This window comes from Botryllus schlosseri, chromosome 9 (assembly GCF_051294905.1).
Source record: "Botryllus schlosseri isolate E-star chromosome 9, Bs_hap1, whole genome shotgun sequence".
Taxonomy (NCBI): domain Eukaryota; kingdom Metazoa; phylum Chordata; class Ascidiacea; order Stolidobranchia; family Styelidae; genus Botryllus; species Botryllus schlosseri.
Window position 1 is genome coordinate 21,361,723 of NC_137244.1, and position 18,954 is coordinate 21,380,676.

Consider the following 18,954-nt stretch of genomic DNA (forward strand, 5'->3'; position numbering starts at 1 on the left):
AGGTAACCGGTGCTTGCATATGTCGCGCAATAAATCAGATCGCTTTGGCGAAACAGAGAAAAAGGAGGAGAACCCAGAAAGATTTGCAAAGAATATCTTGACAGAAGATATTCCTAAGCACATTTTTTTCACTACAAGATTGAGCTGATGCGCGTAGCAATGCAAAAAATGCGCATGCGGGTAAACTTCTTTCATTAAAACTTGTACGCTATGTCGCGATCCGCTCATGACTGCTGCGCCGTCGTAGGTTTGCGCAATAAGTTTCGACTCAACTGAATAGGGCTGTTATGTTTTTTTTAATACGTAAGAAATTCCGACAGCAGTGCGATCGTCAACAGCCACAAAGCTGTGGAATCGTTCGACTGGCATACCAAATTTCGTGAACCGAAAAATCACGACTAGTTGTGACAAACACGTAATGTCAGTTGTTTCGTCAGACTGAATAGATAGAAATTCAGCGTCAACAATCTCGGTAAACAAATGCTGTAGATAGATGTGATATATCGAATCAAGCACATCATTTTGAATAGTCTTTGAGGTACCCTTAGCTACTGTCGCGGTGTCGAGATGTTCGCGCAAAATGCTATCCATGGAAGCCGTGTATTTAATTAGATCCAAAAATACCCCCCTATTGAGAGAGCATTCCTTCTCATCGTGGCCTCGAAGGGGCAATTCATGAACTCCAATAAATTTAATGGCATCAATCATCCAAGAGAGAACATGCCTATTCTTATCTACAAGCTCATCGTTCTTGCAGACTGATACGCGATAACTTTCATTGAGCTGCGACATTACATTTACTCTGCCAAACAATTTATATTTAACTGCACTAGCCATGTGCACTTGGGATTTTTGGTGCGCTTTCACACGCTCTGACAAATGCTTCAGATCGCGATAACCAATTTTGTTCCAACAAGAGCCACTGCTTCCGGTACCGGCACTGTCAACTGAAAGACAGTAAAAGCAAAACAAGGCGTTTTTATCCTCGCTATAAGTAAGCCATTCATTTTTATCGAAATGCGCTGAAGAAAAGGCACGAGTGCGTTTTCCTCCGGCGTACGATTGGACCAATGGGCAATTTCTAGGCTGATACGGACCTAGTCGCTTTACCTCTAATTTTTGCTCTAAAGGCAGCTGGCTAAACGGCGTACGGAGCAAAGATTCAACACGATTCATGTTCGCACTTGACCTAACTACTTATCTGCAGAAATGGAAATGACTATAAATCGAGAGATTGCGTATGCCTTACTGGAAAGGTCAACGAGTTCGGACACATACGCAATTGTTATCTCATAGATTGGACAAGGAAATGTCATATTGAATCCAAAACATCATTCTGAAGAACTACGGATAGCAGCCTCGGAAATTCGGTCCCGGTACAGCTTGGGAGATTTTGACCTTGAGGCTGGAGATTGTCACACGACACGTACGGCTTACGGTCTATAGTGTCTACTGTCTATATGTCTGCTGCAAAACCGCCTTCGGAAAATATATTACCGAATAAATACGTGGATGAAAGCCGAAAACTTGGTACACTGTTACATGAAATCATCGAGAAGTAGCCTCATGACCGTTTTCGGTATGGTACACTGTCAAAATTAATACGAATTGATCAACGCCGAATTTTGCGTAAAATTTACTGAGTAATAGGCTGATCAAGCGATAAGCTGTTAGCCGCCATCGAAAACGAAACAGCTATCGCGCTTGACAGGGGTTGTAATTGTGAGCAAATGGCCCGAAGGCCACCATTCCACGGTGAAATTGACATTGGAGAATATAAAATAAAACTAAATATTTGAATGCAAACCGAGGATGTTAGTAAACTGTTTCATGATATCATCATCTCATCACCTATCTCAGTATGGAACACAGATACACCGGCTTTTGCGTGAAATCCGCAATGCGTTAGGTAGGCTAAGTGTCAGATCAGCGCACATCTCTACCATACTCGAACTTGATAACGAAATTGCTGCCCTAATCATTGAGTGCCAACCTTGAGACTTGGCACAGCGTTCGATACTAAAATCAAGACATACCATGTAAAAGCTCATGACGGATCTAGCTAAGTAGCATCGTTAAAATTAATGGAGACCAATACCGGCTTTGCGTGAAATATGTTTGCGATACATTACGGATCAGCGCACACTCGACTTTGGAAACGGAATTACTACCCTAAACTTTGAGTAGAAACCCTGAAACTTAGGGCAGTGTTAAATACCACCATCACGACATGACATACCAAGTTTCAAGAATTATCATGGTGTGAAACACCATCAAAATCGACCTATACCAACAAAGGTCGACTCAACGCATATCACGGTATCCGAGTTCAGATATAGATACGATTGTTACATCACACCTTAGGGGCGACAGGCATATATGCCCCGGTTGCTCGGCCATTTTACGAATAGGAGAGAGTATATCACCGTTTCTTAATTGTGCGCGGCTTTGAGAGAATAGATAGTGAAAGCTTGTCATGAGCGCTACCGGGGCAAGCCCCGGCTAGGCATTCACAAAGCGAAAACACAGAAGAGAATTCGATTTTCGCAGAGACTTCTCTATGTACGGGCATTTGCAAGCGAAAGCACAAGAAGAACGCGGGTTTCGCTGTGATCTCGGTATATATTGAGCGCTGTGCGTCTATAAATGGTTAAATTGTTATTGAACAGAATTTTAGGTGGGGCAATGCCCCAGTTGCCCTATAGGACGAGCCGCCACTGCTATCCGTGATTGCTGAGCGCCTAGCAGGATAGCTGCGGATACCATTTTCGAGTCTTTGGTATGACCCGGCCGGGGATCGAACCCGCGACCTACCGCTCGAGAAGCCGGACGCATAACCATTACACTATCTCGCATATGTATCATGAGGTTCGGTACACCTAAGCGTAGGGTTATCATACATCCTCTTGAAACGATTTTTCCTCATTTTTGGGAATTCTGGTTAAATATATGGTCAAATTCGACTGAGAAACAGTAAATCAGCACTAAAGTAACGCTCCGGCTGCTAATAAGGGAGCTGAGCCGGAAAGTCAACCAACCCCGGATTTTACTCCAGTATTGCAAGTCTGACAATTTTGAAAACGTGTCCTCTTTTCGGATTTCCAAAATATGGTAACCCTACCTAAGCGCCTCTTTCTGTAAATACCAAATTATCTTTATGTGGTGTAGAACTAGGATTATTGTGTCTGCTGTCACGTAAAACGTGCAGATTGAAACTTACATGGCGCCCTAATGAGTGATATTCGATTCGGAATCTAATAGCCCAGGTAATCGGTTTTTGGCCAGCCTTGGTTATGTGGCACCACTGAGGAAACCATTACCTAGAACAGTGGTTCTCAACCACCGGTCCTGGTAAGTGGTTGCCCTGGTAGTAGCCTACTTCAGCCGTGATCATGGTCAGAGATTGCTGAAAATTAATCGGTAGTTCCGAGTGTTCGCGGAATGAGAGTAGTGCTGCCGCTTAGTGAAATACGTTGCTTAGGCAAGTGTTGCATGGCCTGGCCATATATGAACAATCCGCCGCTTCCTTGTACTATAGATTACCTGCGTACCGTGAGTAGGTTACAAATCTAAACTTGTACAGTGGATTTCGATTATAGGACAAACTCTGCGTTGGACCCCGGTCCTATTCCAGAGGTGGTCAGTAACGAAGTACTTCTACTTTTTCGAAATACTCAAGTAGTTTTCCTCTACTTCTGGTACTTACTCAAATAGATCTGATTTTCGCTACTTCTACTTCGCAATTTTTTGTGATCTACCGTACTTACTTACTTTTTGCCATTTTCAGTTTGTCAAGTAGAAGTAGTTTAATCCTCCAATCAGGAAGATAGCCTGAGGAATTTCGAGGATGTTTTCAAGGAGTATCAACATTTAATTTTCATAAAAGTTGAGTAAAGCCCAGAATTTTCGTCGCGCTCCGCGCTCCGTGGATACGGAGTAACCAGCATGATTTCACGAAAGTTTCGGTGAATATAATTTAGGTAGCCGGTTGGCATGGTTCCGTTCACACCGCATTGTCTCCCTTTGCCCATATCAAACATTTCATCACAGTATATATATGGCTCATCATAACGTTTGAAACTGATGTTTAGCAATCTAGCATTTCCCTATCATATCGTTATCTAGCAGTCCATGGCGTATCCTAATCTGGAAAAGTGGAATCTAACTTTTTTTAGTTTTACGGCTGTTTTAGCATACCACCTTTGAAACTTTCTGGACTAAAGACACATGAAATACATTTATAATTAGTATTTATATTTCACTTTCAATTCTCATTTTGAGTTATAATTTATATCAGTTCTTTTGTCTGGATAACGTACATGTTGATTTGTTGAAGTATAAAAGCAAGTGTAGTAATACCTTTTATTTCCGGAAATAAAGCTACACAATATGGCATTTTTACGATCCACCATATTTTTTATTCACGTTTTCTAATCGCGCAAAGTGTTTACTCCGTGTCCTATACAGACATGGGGTAATCGCGATTAGTAATCGTAATCGATTACGACGATTACAGCATTTTGAAGTAATCGTAATCGCAATCGATTACATTCGAAAAAAATCCGAAGTAATCGTAATCGTAATCGACTACTTCCCATATCTAATCGATTTGTTTGTGAATGAACAATTACTTTTTGTTTGTACAAGGACTATGACATAAACTGAATATTCGTGAACAAGAATGAGATAATATACCACGTTAGCGTTAGCACAAACGTCTGTTTTCGAACGCCCCTGACTCATTATTACGTCAGAAGTATTAGCTCCGCTCGTCATTGCGTAACAAGTATCCACATATAGTAAACAGACATGCGATGGACATTGTAGTGTGATTGTAAGAACACCTACCGTGGTGTATATCAGGTTATCAATACACTACAGAAGCCGCTACCTCGCAGCAGGATATTGATCACCACTCTGCCTATAGTTTCAAATAGTAACTTATGTATTAATGTTTAGTTGCGCTTAGTTAAACGCAGTTTGCCATTGCTGCTTGGCGAGCAGGAGGCCTACGTACGCACGTGCCCCTGACGAAGATTCGGAATTTTGTACTCGTCGAATAAGACATTGCAGTTTCCACAACGAAGCATTACAAATAAACAGCTGCTGATATATATCATAACCTAGCCGTGCTTAGCCGTTTCTCGTAACAGCAGCTCGCTGTATATGTATTAAGTTGAAGGCAGAATTTTTATGTTAACCATATCTTATTCTCATATAACTACTTGAAACGGGCGTCAATCGTTATTTCACAGTTCGTTACTTAGCATTTGGACCTGCCGCCATAACCATCCGCTTATATAGCCTGACATGTTAGCGTGGGGTGTAGCTAGAATCAGCAATTCAGCCAGAACAGCAATTCCCCTGTTCAACCGTTGGTCAACTTTCAAAAGTGAATTTCGTCAATAATATTGGTAATTGCATTATATTACTATTCATTTATAACCTCTCTGAGCCCCGAGTGTCAGATTTACCTGTAAAGCTGGGGCACGTAATTCATATTCATAGCATCTGGTATGTTGTTATAATTACTGTATGTTGTTAATTCGCGACCTCCAGTCCGTTGTATAATCACAAGATATTGTACTCGCCCAAACGTAGCAGACTAAAAGAATATCTTTTGTGAGACGCACACACAAATTGTCATGGCTTTATTCCTTTGTGGATGCGCCGGGTGACATTTGCATTTTGGGACCAGATTGGAAGGACAGGAGTTATTAGTCCCGCTCACTCAGCGCGGCTATTGACAATAAAATACCCTAAGTTTCGGCCAAGGTATTTCTTTGGTATCACATCCCGTGGAGTTGCGTGTTGGCCGAAACTGCTTATATGCTTTGGTGTGTTGTGGGATCGTGGCGCGGTAATGACCGGCTACGAAATGCCTGTTCCCATAAAATATAGCCTATGTATGTTTTTTCTTGAGGGGAACAGGTATGCATTTCAAACCCAGCTATCTACTGGAGCAGGGGTCACCAACTGCTTTGAAACAAAAAGCTACTTCTTGTGTAATGTGTGCTGATTATTGCGACGACCGACGGGTTACCACGTAGCCTAGTCCCGTCGTTTATCCATGTTCAGTTGGATTTCTTCACTTATAGTAAGACAATCAGAGCACTGGGCCGGGTTTCCGCCCCTTACCAAAGAAAAAACGCTCACTCGCAGGGACTCACACCAGCTCCTCCAAGCTCAGTTGCGTTGCTGCAGTGCGCGCAGAAGCGCCGATCTCCGCGTCTAGACTCGGGAATATTAACTATATAGATTCCCGTTGAGCCGCCGCGTGGGCGAAGACAAGCAATGCCCCGAGCGACTGCGTTCATATGTTCCTTGGCGTCGGCCGACCCATGTTCAACTGCTGCTCATATGAAACCAGCTTCAACTATCAAATCTCTCATTTGGATATTTGCTACAGCGCAGTGGTGGCCATACGAACGGGGGGGGGGGGGCTGGGCCGCCCTATAAGTATCTATCCGTAACTTATGGGGGGCTTCGCCCCCCAGACCCCTCTTTCGCATCTGTTATTATTATCCATCTATCAAGGTTTGGCCAGGTGCTGGATTCGGCCATGTCTATTTTTTCATGTGTGCAAAGATAGACGACATTAAAACTAAGTAATTCTACCGCATGCAGAGACGTGATGATTATCGGCATATGGTACGTTTCTAACAAATGCAGAGATTTGATGATGATTGACACATCTGTACGGAATCCTATTCTTGCCTTACACGGATTTCCATGTTTATTCGTTATTATCCCTGAAAAAAGCGCCTAATCCAAATAGGGGAGCCCTTCGGCCAGCCCCCCCTGGCGGCTGCCCACCTCGCCCACCCCAAAAGCCACCACTACTACAGCGACCGCGGACGACTCATTTGGTCCGCGTTGGTGACCCCTGTACTAGAGATATTTGAATCGCAAAGCTCGAAAAACATTTACAAGAATTAATTAAATTCTCGAAAATGCTCTATAATATATGTTGGTTTACGAAATACTTTTGAGTCCCCTTCGAGCACGCTCCCCACTCTATTAAGGAATTTGGGGCGCGGCAGGTAAAGACCTGGCAATAATGCAAATCGTTGGATGCGATAAATCATGCACTATAAAGTTGTGCAATTGATATATTATGACGTAATAAGCAAATGACGCAAGATGTATGAAGAAAGTTGATATCTCATTAAGCCTTTTCATCGCAATCCTTGTATTGCCTTCCCATATATCATTTAAGATTATAGTCCTAAGCAAAACAAATGTAATCGTGAGTAATCGTGATTACTTTTTCAATGTAATCGTAATCGTAATCGACTACTTCCTGATTTTGCTGTAATCGTAATCGCGTGATTCCGAAGTAATCGTAATCGCAATCGATTACATTCATAAAGTAATCACCCCATGTCTGTTCATGATATATATGGTTGTCGTATATTTCTGATTGTGATTTCAAATTAAATGACACTTAAAACTGCATCTTACGAGACAAAGTGCAAAGTACGACTCAGGTACACAGAGTTCAAAAAGCAATGTACAAACTATAAGTATACATAAAAACATTCATACAGAATATAAACCACAGGGATCAACACCGATGATGCATATCCCGAATCAAGCTCCGTATTTCTCCATATCGTAGAGTGCTTCAATGATGGTAGCGTTGGACCACGCCTGTATCTCACAGGAATCCCTGCAATGAGCCCCATTCGAGTTGGTAAGTTCCGGGAGTCCCTTCCATTCGGAATTTTCAACGTGAAGGTGATGTGCCGATAAATAGCCCCTCACAAAATTCATGGTCTGCTTCTGAGTTTCCGGTCCTACCTGATTAGCGAAATGCATCAAAGCCCGAAGAAAATAGCCAGCAGGCCATACCCACTCAGGACCTCGGTGATAATTGAACCCTCTCGCAATAGCCGCATCACCCGAATCATTGCTATTGTCATAGTCGCCTCTGTACATCATATCATCTCCATCCAAGGTTTTCATACCCAAGGGACCAAGTAATTTGTCTCTCGCAATGCAGAGAGCGTCCCACGCACGTTCTGTACTAAACAGCTCAGGCGCTACCACCATCGCTATGGGAAAGTTTGGCCGCAGCTGATAATCGCACCACGGATGTGTAGCTCCAAACGAGTCTTTGTAAATATACCTCTTGTGAACCAATGGATTAGTGTCCGTTTCAGATACATAAAATTTGGACTCGAAATGGTCTTGAATCTTCCGATTCCAATCTCGCCATGACAGCTTTGTGACAGTACAGCCTGGAACGAAAACGCCGTCATACGGATATTTCGCTGAGTTATTAGCCCGGCAGAGCCAGTCTACGGTCGACTTGCACAAGCCGACTAATTCCACAGCAGAACCGTCGCGTGGAGTAGCGGGAACTCCTTTAGTGCCGGCCTTATCGCTCTCCCCCATTTTGTCCATCCAAGTACCGCAGTTGAACTCGCTGCCACCATACACAAATCCAGTCTCCAAGTCAACTCCGGCTTCCACAACGAACCCAGCATCCGACATATTTTCATCCAAAGAACGCCCCGCTCCGCGTTCCCTGAACTTGATACCTTCGACGTGGCGTTGCATGCATTCCTGTATTACATCGCAGAGCGTTTGATACCTTTTCGGTGGGATGTCAGGTCCTGTATCGTCACTGGAATATATCCTTCCTACAGAACACTGCAGCAGCTCATACCCGTCGTCACAAGACTTACATATGTCCTGAATGCACTGCAGCCACCACCATACAGCGTCACGGCAATTGTATCTGCATATCTTTCCCTCGCCAAGCAAGTTTGGAATAAGTCCATGACGTACACAGCTAGCGAATCCTAGAACAAGTCGTTTCGCGTCTTCGTACCGCCCTGGAATTAGAAGCAAACCTCTCAGCGCGATGAAGGTATCGCGGCCCCAACATCTCATTATTCCAGTTGCAAAATGAGGCAAGCCAGCTGCCAAAGAAGCAAACTCGTTACAGCTGTCAGTGATTTTAGGCAGTCCCGAATCCTTGACAACACCGTGCATTGCAACAGAGCCTAATGCCAGCGTTCTCACAAAAGAGCTACCTTGCAATACAAACGGCGTCATCCGACTCCAACAAGCGTTGAGTATCTTCAAGTAAACTGCAAAGAGAACCATGTCGAAATACGTAGGCACCAGATAACGCGGCAGCCGCGAGATATGCTCGAAGACAGACTTGAACCAGTCGCCGAGTTTGGTGGTTTTCTGGAAATTCTCCAACCTCGAAGCGATGTAATCCATGAGCCAATTGCCGTCTCTCAAATTCTGGCAGACAGGATGTCCCAGATCGTTTGTTGCTCTGATTTTGTCAAACACAGACGCAATTCCTTGCAAGCCGCAGTATTTTACAGGTCCCCATCCTGGAAAATCGTATGCCGCTACTCCAAATCCGTCGGACCGCTCTTCGGGATCGCTACGGAAGAGGACTCGGTTCAAATCGTATAGATCTAACGATGATATGATGGAAGACAATACATTTTCGTTGTTGGTCACTATTTCCTTCACTTTCTTCCTCACTTTGGACGCGTGATGCTCGGCATCTTGCACTAACTTGACACGAAACATGATTACACTACCCGGGGGAAAGTCGGTAAAAATAATCGTTTGTTTGTCAGGAGTACTGTCGTTTTTTAGAATTTTCGAACAAGCGCTCGAACATAATTCAACATCAGTATCCGAGTACCAGTTCATTTTGGACAAACCATTCACGACATCGCGATCGTGTAGGAAATTTTCCACTATAGACACGCAATCAACATCCGCATTGCACGGTTTGGCTTCAAACGCAATGCTCTCGATTTGTCCCTCGATAACCATAGGTTGAACTTTTCGATTCGTTGTGTTTGAAAATGCTGTGTGTGCAACTAAAATGTAAGAATGATGTGTTACCGGATTGTGTCTAGTTACGGCGACAACATCTGCGTCTCTTTGATTGACAAAAACTTGATTGTATCCAGTAATGGCAGCGGCTTGGTGGATTTGGTTCAGTACCATTCTCTCTTTAATAAATCCGGACGCGGAACTGATAACGTTCGTGTTCGTTTTGTCACTAGTACTTTTCCAAGGTGCGTAACACCGCTTTTCATTGACAACATGAATGTGGTGAGGCACCAACTCATCATGCCCACGATTTGAACCTATCGCACAACATGCCATAGACACCAATGCGCTGAAAGGCAAGGGATTAATCACCGATCGCTTTTGAATGTCACTCTCATTATCATGTGTCACGTCGTAGAACAACGCGTGAGCAACAGACGGCGCTAACGGCCGGATATTTGGTTGTACGAAGGATGCCACGGGCTCGCCGCCGTATTTATACACAAGCCTGCCAAGCTCATGTGAGTCGCCAGCCGTAAGACCTTCGCGGATGAGAGAATTGATCCCCAGTTTGTTGACAAATAAATTATCTATGCCTTCATCGCCCGTGAACAATTCAGCGAAGACGTACAAATTTGGATTGATTTTTCTAGCTGCCTTCAGCATATATTCTGCCACATGAATCGGAGTCGAATGACAATTGTCGATTCGTATTCCGTGAAAAATCTTGGCCGTCATTTCTGTGTATTCTTTCATCCGCTTCCAAAGAGGGTGACAATCTTCTGGCGATTTGCCGTAATTTAGCTTCACGCTGTCCCCCCAACTAATCAACTCCCGACGTAAGTAAGTCTTTGTTGGATACTCAGCAAAATTTTTCAATGGGTTATCCCCCATTACCCATCCATTATGAGCCATGATGGAGCTGGCCTTTTCTGTAAAAAATAAAGACTTTTCATCGTCCTCGACTGATGCGTCAGAAAATGGGTGGTAAAAATATTCCGTTACCAATGGACTATTTTTGGAGACCTCCACTTTTTTTGGCCCAGACTTATCGAGTCTTTCGTATCGGATGGTTGAAATTACGTTTTTAATTGCGGAGTTCAAATCGTCCTGAATTTCAGACCTTTTCATGTGATTCAGCCACATCAAGGTGCTCTCAAAATTTTTCTTCGCAGCGTCCATACAAGGTTCGTCCATTGATAAATAAAACTGCTTCACGGCTAAATCCATGTCTACTATGCATCCAAATCTTTTGAATTCCGAGTCCTGTATTATCAAAACATTTTGAGCGGGTGATTGTTTACTATCTGTACATGAATTTTCCACTTTCAATCCAAACAACGAAATTGCTTGTTTGATGTTGACTTGATAAAACTCCCAAATTTTCAAATCCGGCACCACTTTTGTTTTCAAGTAGAGTTCAATAGCTTCTAAATCTTTTTCTGACGATAACATTCCCGGGATATTTTCGGAAACAAGAGCGCCAGAACCAACATCAACAGCCAAGTAGTACAGGGCCCGATCTAGAACATAAGCAGGGCGGAGATATGGGCAATTTTTCAGATTAAAAGCGCATTCCGGATGTTGCTTTAACCATTCGCTGTTTTTGGCAGTGTGGTTCCAGACTACATCAGTCACCGATAACATGCACCAATCGACCTGCATTTCTCGCACAAATTTACTCACAATGTCCCACGTCACAATATCATCACCCGACGAAAAATTGGGATTCAATTTCAACTGATCACTGATAGAATATGATGAATTTGAAATGCCAAGTTCTTGCATAGGAGTGAAGTGAAGTACGTTATATCCAGATTCCCGCGATACTTGCAAGCGCTGACTCCATGACTTAAATGGTCCTAACAACTTTGTAAGAACTGTGTGCATGCATATGCTGTCCAGGGGTAAATGACGTTGATCAGAACCAACAGTGAGCACAGGATCCACTATATAGAAACCCCCACCTCTTTTCACAGAGTTGACCTCGAAATAATATTGAAACGTACCAGGTACAATAACTTCATATTCTGCATGGGCATCACTCCTGTCATGCTTGTTTATAGATGAATTTTTCCATTCCAGCAAATGGAATCCGTCCTTCCTCAGTTTTCCAATATGAGGTGGCTGATTGCAGAAGATATTCACCTGTTGGGAACACAATGATGGTCCAAGCACAAATCGAATAAACCAGTTTTTCTTGAAACGATACAATGTTGAATCTCCATATTGTTGATCATTTAGAACCAGCACTCGCACTTGCTTGTTGGATCCGCTCGGCATTATTCCCCGAAAACTATGGCTATTTGGTTACCGTCAGGCGTCAAATTACAAGTTGATGTATTGGAGTAGCCTAGTTCTTCGTTTAAACTTTCAAAACATTCATTGACCGTCACACTATCAACTGCCAAGGCATATAGATCTGCTAAGACATAATTGGTACATTGGAAAATTCTGCATATTAGGGCCTACATTGTACATTTGTAAACTTATACAAACTGGAATGAAAGAAGTGCGTTAGAAAAACGCATGGTATCAAATTAAGCCTGCTCAACTGGCAATTTACATAGAATAAGATATAAACTAGGCCTAGAGCACTGAAACGGACATATAGTTGCCTTCCTCAACACCACGTAACGTTGGTCAACATATAGGCATCGTGGAAGGATTGTGATCGAATTTTTCCCATAAATCAATAAACGACATCAACGTCTTCAAGATTAGTGATTGCTCAACAGACTAGAACAATCAATCACTATAAAGCCTTTCTTCGTTCCATTGTCATGCGATCACTCAGCATTTTCTACAGATCAAATATTTATAAGTTGAAGTACGGTATGCCATAATATTATAATAGCAATGCAGTCAACTATCAATGAATAAATATTTGTCTATCTATTCGTACCTAACGATAGATACTCGACTAGGAATCGGGAATTGTTTGGTGCCGTCTTTTCCTCTGCTAGGCGTGCGCTAGTATAGATTACTAACCTAATGTATCGTGCAAGGTCACTCTGCAGGCGCAACCTGTATCAAATTTGTTATGTGTAAAAGTCAAAAAGCACCTTACAGGCAATAGACCATGACATTGTCCTCAGCGTAAATATTGAATACCGGCGATACCAGTTATGAGCGGATTTATTCCAATATATAATTTCTCTCGTGTCAAGTTCAAAACTTCAAATCCAAAAACTACTACGCTACGGTATTCAATTCATATTTGCATACGCTCCTACGGAAAACCGTTTTGTTCTTTCCACAACTTGACGCTTCAGATAGAAGTACTCGTAAAAAATGACTTCATCACATTGAGCTACACTCCGGTTGAAGTATTTCCACTCATCCATTGTAGTCAAGTGTCTACTTGACACTTTGTCTACTTCTCAAGTAGTTATCATCATCGTTGGTTATCATTGGTTATCATCATTATTGGTTTATGTTTATAGATTACTTTCACTGCAACATTTTTGAAGCCCAGCCACCATCTTTTTGCATATTTCAAGTTTTTAATAGTGTTTGGATACATTTGCATTACACGTACGAGTGTAAACATTGAATAATTTTAAAGGAAAATGATTGATGTGACAGTCGTATTTGCTTGAGAAATTAAGATAAAAAACAATCCATGTTGCAACTTGATTGTAGCACGATTTCATTTCAACAGAACAACTTAACCCAGCGGTTCTCAACCTTTTTTGACACGCGCCCCCCTTGGCGATGGTAAAAAAATCGCGCGCCCCTGCTAATCATGGCCGCATTTCGATTACTTATGTACCATAAGGCCACATTCCAGGGCATAGCCGCAATGAACGATCTGGACGCAAAATACCTATGGTAAACTGTCCATACCCATTCCTGGTGAACTCCGGACTATTCTACTTTTCACAACGGCCTATTGTACGCACCGAAATCGCGAGTGGCAATGTTATGAATAGTTGCTGGGAGTGCATATTGTCGCACCAAGCGCGAAAATTTTTCAGAGCCTCGAATGAATTGTTAGTTCTTGAGGATTCCCATTCCTGCTCCAATTAAAAAGGGCACTACTGCATTAAAATCGAAAAACGAAGTCTTGTTGAATTGCGCGGAGCGCGAAGAAAATTTCAAGATTAAATAAAATCTCTCGATAATTTGGGAGTGAATTCGTAATTGCAATTTGCATGTCTACGGCTGCCAACACATACCAATTGAATTAGGCGTCGACGGTCGCACAAATTCCCTCCTACGGCCGTACGGGCTGCCCACCCCTGATCTAATAGTATACATAAGGTATATCTTACGCCAGTTTTGAATCCGCATTCCAGTTGTTTAGTCTTTTACATTGCTGACAAACCTCCCCAAACTTGTTTGAAAATAACAAAAAAAAAACATTGAAAAGGACATCAATTAATTTCAAGGTAGGTTGCACTGAGAATAATCCTGATGCTGGTAGTGACTACAAAGAGCACGGCGTCGTTCTGTCCTGCCATGCTAAATTTGATCAGTTTTTGAAATGAATTAAGTTGTGTTGATTTATAGCCAAATTGAGGGCGGAACCGGGCAACCTATATTGCATCTAAGTCTGTCTTAGGCAGTGCAGTTCGCCAGCTATCAACAACAGCTACCTAGCGCACAGAGATTTAGGCTACTGCCAAAGCTATAAAGTAATGAATGACTTGCACGTAGGAATTTCACTAAATCTTCAAAGAATATCAAAAATTTGCTCAAATGAAGTTGAAGTCAGCCTGTACTCCGTTGAGCGCGACTGCTGGAGTTTGAGTTTGGCAAGCTTTCTAGAATACGAATTTAGTTTAATCTTCAATAATCGTATCTTCAGAATGGTTGCGAAACACATGTTTAGTCACAACTTATACAGACATTGACAAAAATTTTCGCGCCCCCCCTGAGAGCCTCCCGCGCCCCCCAGGTTGAGAACCCCTGACTCAACTCATTTGTTAGTCATCAGGCACGAACCACATCCACAAAGACGTATCTAGCAATTGTAAAAGCAGTCACCGATATTAAAAGTAAGCTATGCCTTGGCATTTTTTAAACTGTTGATTTCACTTCGACACGACCTGACATTGCTAAACACTTGAAACTGAGAAATTCATGGCTCTTACATATCATCATTGATATCTCAGATCGCTTTCATTGGTGTTGATTTCACCCGTGCCCCATAGTGGTAGCGGTATATATCGACACATACAAATACTGTACACGGAAGTATATATTATAAGCCACACATAGTGATATATTCTGTATCAACAAATGTTAGATTTCAAACAATAATTATTAGGTCATTATCAAGAAACTAGTTGAATGAAGATAAAATTAAATGAGGGCAAACTTGAAATGTCATCATCACTAAAACCATTTCGTCTTTGGTCTGGAAGAGATGCCTACGAGACCCCGATGATATTTTGCAAATTCTTCATCACTTTTTAATATCTTCAACATGAAATCCGCCAACTCTCCTGTAGTGGCTTCATTGACTCCGGGATCTTTGTGCAAGTCCACCTGAAAAAATAATCGAAGCTCTGTGTCAATTACAAAAAATTATTGCCAAGCTGGAGCATAGGCAGAATTTCTAACGGTTGGAGGAGTAATCAGAGACGTCACTGATCTCTACATTTGTTTGGTACGGTACTCTTGATTTACCCCGGATGCTTGCAAGCAGAAATATATTTGTATATCTGAAACAATAAACCTCAAAACATTGTTGCTGATGTTTATAAAACTGTTAGTCTCTCCGGAATGCCCAAGAAAAGCCAGTGAATATTATTACCCTCGCAAACTGAGCATTGTGAATTATAAGCACATCTCCTCAAAATTGGATTGTCGGATTCTTCAAAGCGTGCAATAGGTAGAAGTCCCTAGAAGATGTGCCCCACTTCAAACTGGACGTGCTAGTTATTATATGCACATACCCAGTGGTGGGAGCCTATTCTATCACAAAATTTGATTTTTTAGTCGGTTCTGTTACTGCTGATCTCATGAGATCTGGTGAAGTTCTATGAAACCAGCGAGAGCCAGTGGAATCTGACCACCGTTCTCCAAGTGATTGCCTAATCGCGTCAAGCAAGTGCAATGGTGAAGATATCGCGGCATAAATTTTGTCAACGGGTTAAGAAACGATGACGTGCAGCCGCGACACCTGGAGCATGAAGGTCTTGTGGAAATTTTAATAAATCGCAGCTCCATTAAGGTGGCGTTCAGAAAAAATGGCTGCGTTTTGCCCTTCAATTTGACACTACATCATTTTTAGAGAGTAGTTACCCTTTAAATTACCCGATGGAGCAGGAAGTCTTCTTGAAAGAACTATGCCTGTTCAGTGTTCAAGGATGTCATGGAGTTTAATCTGTTAACTAATGCAGCCATACAAGTCGTAAAGTCGGGGGAAATAGATTAGTTGTGACGATAAGCGCCCACCGCCCAGGCGGCCTGGGTTCAATTCCGCGTCGGAGGTTATTCTGGGTTCCTCTTCCCCAGCGCCGCTGTTCTTACGGCGACAAAAAAAGACCCGATGAAAGAGCACACTCACAAGGAATGGAAAGAGAAAGAAAAAGCCGCGGAATAGAGACTAACATCGAAAAAGGAACTGTGAAATCGGGCACTAGGCCGCGGTGGCTGCCAGTTTAAAGAGACCGCTACTGAAATCGCAACTGGTCGTTTGACATCCTGTTATCTGTTCATTACAATGCATTGTTTCTTATCGCATTGCACATTGTGTGATGATTATCGAGTTAAAATCACCAAACACACAATATCCAAAAACAACACGAAATAATAAGTAGGTTGCAATATATTAGAACATGCATTGCACATACCATGTATGTAGGGTTGACCGTATCCTCATATTTTATCGTTGGAGTTCCAATAGCCACCCAACTGATGCTTTTATCGGCTCTAAGAACCTCCATTTGCGTACCCTGGTCACCATATGGCGTGATAGTTTTCAAAAGTGTATGGTTGAATGTTCCTTGCTGCCATCTGTGTGCTGAATAGAATAGAATTCACGCATGATCAAATTACTCGATATTCATAACATACAAATTACTCACGTATGTTCAACACAATTAGCTTCTGTGCATTATGCTTCTCCATTGCTTTCAAAACATATCTGGTTCCGTCAGAAGTGGTTGTGGATCGTGCTGAATAGATTTAAACAGAGGTGGTCGGTGTTGGCACCCAAGTAGCAGAAGCGGAAGTAGGCTAATGCTGTAAATGTTTACTCAATTGGGCCTATAAGTAGAATTAGCCATTTCCAAGACATGTTCAAACTAGTTCAAGTGGAAGTAAAAAATGAAGATATGGAAACTAGTTTCAAGAATGGCAAGATAGCCGCCGACATTGACAGAATAGTTCAGCCCACACTTCTGCTTTTTCACAGATTACAATTCAGGGTTGTAATGACTCGAGTCACGATTTTCTGAACACTCGACTTGACTCGAGTCATTTTCTCAAAATACGGAAATGACTCGACTATAGTCAATCTGTGCATTGACTCAACTTGGACTCGAGTCATTGCACATGACTCGAACCAAGTCATATGACTCGAGACTCAGACGGTCAAGACCGACATTTCATTGTAATTTCACAGAATAGTAACGCAACCACCCTATTGGTATTTCGTCTATTGGTACTAGTATTTAAAAATGCGACCAGAAACTGCTAAAAGTGAGGGAAATTTAGTATCTTATAATGCGAACCATTTGATATCACCAAACACAGTTATAAAAGTGGGTTTAACAAGACTTTAACCGGAAACTGAGCAGTCAACACAATGACTTGGACTCGGACTCAAGTCATAATACCATGACTCGGACTCGAACCTCTGATCGATGACTTGGACTCGGACTTGAGTCGGTGGTGAATTGAAAATGACTCGACTTGACTCGAGTCAAAACTATAAAACTGAGATTGACTTGTGACTCGGGGCCTTGTGACTTGGTTACAACCCTGTTACAATTTCACTCGTAAAATGGACCCAAACACATCCCCAAACTTTGTGAAACAGGTATGAAAACAGCTTTACCTAAAACTGTGAAGTGGGAGTAGTATAAAAACAAAACCACCTGTGCAAGTAGGCAAAACCCACTTTAGAGTACGAGTAGAAGTACTTTACTACGAGCCCCATCTACATAGATGGATGCATGTGTCTGATATTGGAAAAAGGATTGCTACACATGGTTTCTAGTGCTTGTAAGTACGTTATAGTTGGACATGGACACCAATTAATTTATTTTCATGCATTGTTATTACCAAATAATCTTCTGGGTGGGCCAATTGTATATATCACTGCATCATGGCCTTCTACTGCTTTCTCCACTTCCTCGGCGTTGGTAACATCTCCTTGAATTACATTCACTTTACTTTTCATAGTCTCCGGCACTTTTGAAGGTGTTCTAACAAGAACAGAGACTTGGAATTCTAAATGATACAAGTATACTTTTTATCCAGTCTACTTCAGGGAAGGAGAGTTGCATTTGTATATCATTAATGTGACTTACCTGAAACTAATAATCTGAGTAAGCAGTTACCCACACGTCCTGTGGACCCAAAGATCAAAACTTTTTCTATGTTTCCCATTGTCGAAAATATTTATGCCTATATTTTATATTGAAATTAGACGACATTGCATTAGTGAGGGTTGAAAAAATAGCGACTCAGATACGATAGGAATTAGCAAATTACCATAATTTATATCACTAAAAATGAGAGGGTGGCTACTTTCAAAATTACAACGTGGTTATATAATCACTAAATGAAACTACACCCGGTACACCGATCAAGTATAACTCCAAAATTATCAAAGAAAAACTCAAATAACTCCGCTTCTACGGGTTGGAATGAGTCAAATTTGTTTTGCATCGTTTTTGAAGACAGAGCGACAATTTCATGGGGTTGGCAGAAAAATTTGAAATTTTTTTTTTTTTCATTTTTGATAAAATTCAAAAATTTTAAACTGTACGAAATCCGCGATTACCGGTTGGAATTAATTCAAATTTGGTGTGCGTCGTTTTTTAAGGACAATAACGATTTAATCACCTAGCCAGTAAAATTCAGGAAAAAAAGTTTTTGTTAACAGCCCTACTGTGCACCCGAAAAATCGCTGAAAAACGGAAATCACCGTAACGGCCGGAAGAGCGCAAAATG

General features: G+C 41.9%; 2 protein-coding genes across 2 annotated transcripts; both read right to left on the reverse strand.

The window, feature by feature from the left end:
* Window positions 1-7,390: 7,390 nt before the first annotated feature.
* On the reverse strand, window positions 7,391-12,239 carry LOC145446032 (glycogen debranching enzyme-like). The gene has a single exon (XM_080324217.1). It carries the CDS (start codon window positions 12,100-12,102, stop codon window positions 7,594-7,596), a length of 4,509 nt encoding a protein of 1,502 aa, XP_080180343.1. The 5' UTR covers window positions 12,103-12,239; the 3' UTR covers window positions 7,391-7,593.
* Window positions 12,240-15,007: 2,768 nt separating this feature from the next.
* On the reverse strand, window positions 15,008-18,527 carry LOC145446033 (flavin reductase (NADPH)-like). The gene is made up of 5 exons (XM_080324218.1): window positions 18,309-18,527; window positions 18,061-18,228; window positions 16,860-16,949; window positions 16,626-16,795; window positions 15,008-15,315 (listed from the first exon to the last, which is right to left on the reverse strand). Exons 1-5 carry the CDS (start codon window positions 18,385-18,387, stop codon window positions 15,163-15,165), a joined length of 660 nt encoding a protein of 219 aa, XP_080180344.1. The 5' UTR covers window positions 18,388-18,527; the 3' UTR covers window positions 15,008-15,162.
* Between the last annotated feature and the right edge of the window lie 427 nt (window positions 18,528-18,954).